The following is a 3,738-nucleotide window of genomic DNA, read 5'->3' on the forward strand; positions in this document are numbered from 1 at the left end:
ACAATTGGGTGGTGATAGTCTGAAGAAAAAAGTAGATTGTCAGCTTTTTCGTAAAAAAATTTCAGGAAATTCCATTTTGCATGCTTTTAGTCAACATCCACAACATGTGATTAGGAATATCCCCACAGGGGAATTTATCAGAGCCCGTAGGTGTTGTACCGATGACAGCAAGTATAAGGAAGAATGTGATAATATTAAAAAAAGGTTACAACACAAGGGTTATAATCTTAAAATGGTTAAAAAAGCTGAAACTAAAGCCAATGAAAAAAGCAGAGATCAGTATTTATTCCAGTCGAAAAAATCAGATAAGAAAGATTTTTCTAATGAAATGATTTTTTCTACTACATATCATAGTAATTATTACAAAGTAATTAATGTTGTTCGTAAACATCTACCATTATTAACTACTGATAGTACACTTAGGGAAATTTTGAAAAATGGTTGCAAATTTGTCCCCAAAAAATCTTTGACGATAGGAAATATAATCTCTCCTAGTGAACTCAGTGAGAACACAGATAAAATAGGTTGTACATGGTTATCTACTAAAGGTTCATTTAGATGCGGGCAGAAGTTATGTGGTTTATGTAAATTCATGATAAATAATAATAAGTCTGTTATAAGTAATGAGGGTCAAGTATTTAAGCTCAAAACTTTTATGAATTGTGCCACTGATTACTGTGTTTATATCATCTTTTGCACGACATGCAGAAAACAGTATGTAGGATCCACAAGTCGTAGCATAAGAAAAAGATTGTCGGAACACATTTATGACATCAATAATATTACTACCCGTAGTCTTTCGGGGGCTTCTAAACATTTTTTGCATGAACATAAGGGAGAATTGAATAGCCTGCGAGTAAGTGCTTTGGAATTTGTTCCTGCTCCTCGGCGTGGTGGCAATAGAATTAAATTACTCCAGATGATTGAAGCTCGATGGATACTAAAACTTAATACTAGATATCCAGCAGGATTAAATTTGAAGCATGAATTGATGTATCTATATTAATATGGTTTTTTTTTTTTTTTTCTTTTGCCGGGTGCGGTGGTATGTGCCTTTAATCCCAGCTACTTGGGAGGCTGAAGTTTGTTTGTTTTTGGTTTAATCATCAGATTATTATTAAGTGAGAATTCACATTGTAATATGTTTGCATAAGATGAATGCATCATAGGGTTAAACCAGTTAGGTACTATTGTTAACTTTGAATTAGTGATGTCAGTTTCACAGCTGATTTTGGTGGGTGTTACCCAAGGCAGCCTTCTCTGGTTGCTTTTCCTTGATAAGTGCAACATTTATTCAGTATTTTATGCTATGATTAAGGGTCAAATATGATCCGAAACGCGTAAGCCTACACATGCTTTTATCATCACTGGAATTGCATTTTTTAATTATGGATTAAATAAAGGCTTTTCTTAATTTTTTCACATCGTGTGCTGGAACTATAAAAAACTTTTTCCCCATAATATAAAGTATACAATACGGTATTTTTTTGAGCACCGGAATGAGCTCTCCCACTAAATACAGAAAACCTATAAAGACAGATACAGGATCACTAGCCAAGGGGACTGGAAAGATTTTCTTTATTACACAAATATCAAAATCAAATTTAAAAGATTGTCAGACATAAACATACATACAATAACCATACATGAAGCCTCCAAATGTAGAGCTAAAATGGTGCACTCAAAATGTATCCCAATATGAAGGTGAGAATCTAATCTAATAGGTAATTCATATCACATCAATATGATGGTTATATATATATAGTGGAATAATAATCCTACATATAAACTATCAACCTCTTGATAATTATAAAAATCTTATATAGACGAGTATCAATTAATAGAAAAATGTGTGCTGCATATTCCAGGGAAGTGATAAAAGCATGTATAATGCAGCAAAGTGTGTACAGGACATATAGTAACAAGTGTTGAGCGAATGTGCTTGCCACTACTCGGTATTCACCCGAGTATCACTTTACACGGTGAGCACCGAGCATTTCTGGGATTACTCGGCGGGAACTCGGGTCTCCACCCAGCACTTTTGACGGACTTTAGAGACCCACTCACGCTGAAGGGATTGTCTGCCAGGCATTGAAGCGCCGCAGCCATCTTTGTTATGGTCGTGCAGTGATTGGCTGGCCACACAGCATCATCAGGGGTATAAAAGACCGGATGCCGTCTTGCTCAGCGCATTCAGCTCCGGATTGAGAGAGTGTAGGGAGAGCGGCTGCCTTGATAGGGTCAGAATTGGGGATTTCTTAGTGAGTGTGGGGTCTACCATCCTAACTAATCACATCCAGGTAAACCAACAGTCCTTCTAAGAATTGATTCCGGAGAATATAGGTTCCAATGTTAGGCAGGCAGGGTAGTGTACGTCGCTGTATACACATCAGTGCCGGGCCTGCAGGCACTTTATGTGTGTATATAGAGCATTGCATATATCAAGAGGGTCCATTCCCTTCCTGTGTTCTGGTTCTGCTACTGCTACCTGTGGGATATCTTAGCCGTATATAGCTAGCCCATGGTCTCCATGCTCTGCTCCTTCCCCACTAAATCTCACCTGTGTATGGTCATGGAGTATGTAGGAGGTAGGACACGTACATTGTATTATATTCAGCCCAGTCTGCTGACATCTTATCACCTCTCATATCATTAAGACTTGTCCTCGTGGACGGTTACATCCCCACACAGCATTTACTCACTTCTCATCATACATCGTGGTGATCTGCTGTATAAACCCCTCACCGGTCATATTTCCTTTCTTCTATAGGTGGAGACTGTGGGACCCTTCTAAGCACCAGAGGTCCTTTATCTGTCCCGTTGGCCCGCTTGTACTTTGCAGAAGCGGTCCTTGGTGTGGAATACCTGCATAGTTACGGTGTGGTGCACAGAGACCTGAAGCCGGATAAGTAAGTGAATACCTGTAGTGTAGTAAAGAGGGAGAGTTATCATTTATTATCTCACAGTCTGTGAGACTAAACCCATCTTCTCTTTCACAGCCTCCTGATAACGTCTTCTGGACACATAAAAATCACCGATTTCGGGCTGTCAAAATTTGGTCTAATGATATCAAACGCCAACATCTACAAGGAATCAGCAGAGGACATCAGCAGAGAGTTCCAGGACCGTGAGGTTGGCGTTACTTACAAGAACTCAGCTAGTTCTTTATAAATCTCATCACAGTACTGTCTCTTCTCTACGTTCTTCATTTCTAGAGAACTTTTCCATTGATGCTACCTTCTTTCTTTGTGTTTTCATGGAGAGAACTTGTAATAACTACAGTATAGTTTCATCAATCTGATCTTTTTTTCCGTTGGTTTCCAGGTCTGTGGCACCCTATATTACACAGCCCCCGAGGTCATCCTGAAACAAGGCTATGGAAGACCTGTTGACTGGTGGGCAATGGGGATCATCCTTCATGAATTTCTTCTGGGATGTGTACCATTTGATGAAGATTCCCTGAATAAGCTATATAAAAATGTTCTTCTTGGTAAGTAGAATAATGTAATAATTTTTGACTGTTTATATTGGTTTAGTTATTTCTTTTGCTTTATATTGCAGTTCATTAAAGAGGTTTTATTTTCTATAATTTTCCATACAACAGGAGACATAGTTTGGGATTGTGACGGCGCTCCTCCCCTGGATGCTCAGAACATCATCACTGAGCTGCTCAGAACAAATCCTGAGCATAGACTTGGGACAGGTAACAGAAATAATAGAGTTAATATTTAGTTGTTA

The 3,738-nt window shown here is 38.4% G+C and overlaps 1 protein-coding gene across 1 annotated transcript; it reads left to right on the top strand.

The window, feature by feature from the left end:
* The first annotated feature begins 2,528 nt into the window (after positions 1-2,528).
* On the top strand, positions 2,529-3,513 carry LOC141080257 (microtubule-associated serine/threonine-protein kinase 3-like). The gene is made up of 4 exons (XM_073565449.1): positions 2,529-2,588; positions 2,771-2,909; positions 3,000-3,132; positions 3,325-3,513. The coding sequence occupies exons 1-4, from the start codon at positions 2,531-2,533 to the stop codon at positions 3,496-3,498; spliced, it is 504 nt and encodes a 167-aa protein (XP_073421550.1). The 5' UTR covers positions 2,529-2,530; the 3' UTR covers positions 3,499-3,513.
* The last annotated feature ends 225 nt before the right edge of the window (positions 3,514-3,738 follow it).

The sequence above is a fragment of the Dendrobates tinctorius genome, unplaced genomic scaffold, assembly GCF_039654945.1.
Source record: "Dendrobates tinctorius isolate UK_male_01 unplaced genomic scaffold, ASM3965494v1 ptg000803l, whole genome shotgun sequence".
NCBI classification, from domain to species: Eukaryota; Metazoa; Chordata; class Amphibia; order Anura; family Dendrobatidae; genus Dendrobates; species Dendrobates tinctorius.

Excerpts from the sequence above, each read along its gene's own strand:
- LOC141080257 (XM_073565449.1), top strand. The coding sequence starts at position 2,531 with ATGCTCTGCTCCTTCCCCACTAAATCTCACCTGTGTATGGTCATGGAG. Across the intron at positions 2,910-2,999 it reads AGAGACCTGAAGCCGGATAA|CCTCCTGATAACGTCTTCTG; the intron begins GTAAGTGAATAC and ends TCTCTTTCACAG. Across the intron at positions 3,133-3,324 it reads GAGAGTTCCAGGACCGTGAG|GTCTGTGGCACCCTATATTA; the intron begins GTTGGCGTTACT and ends GTTGGTTTCCAG.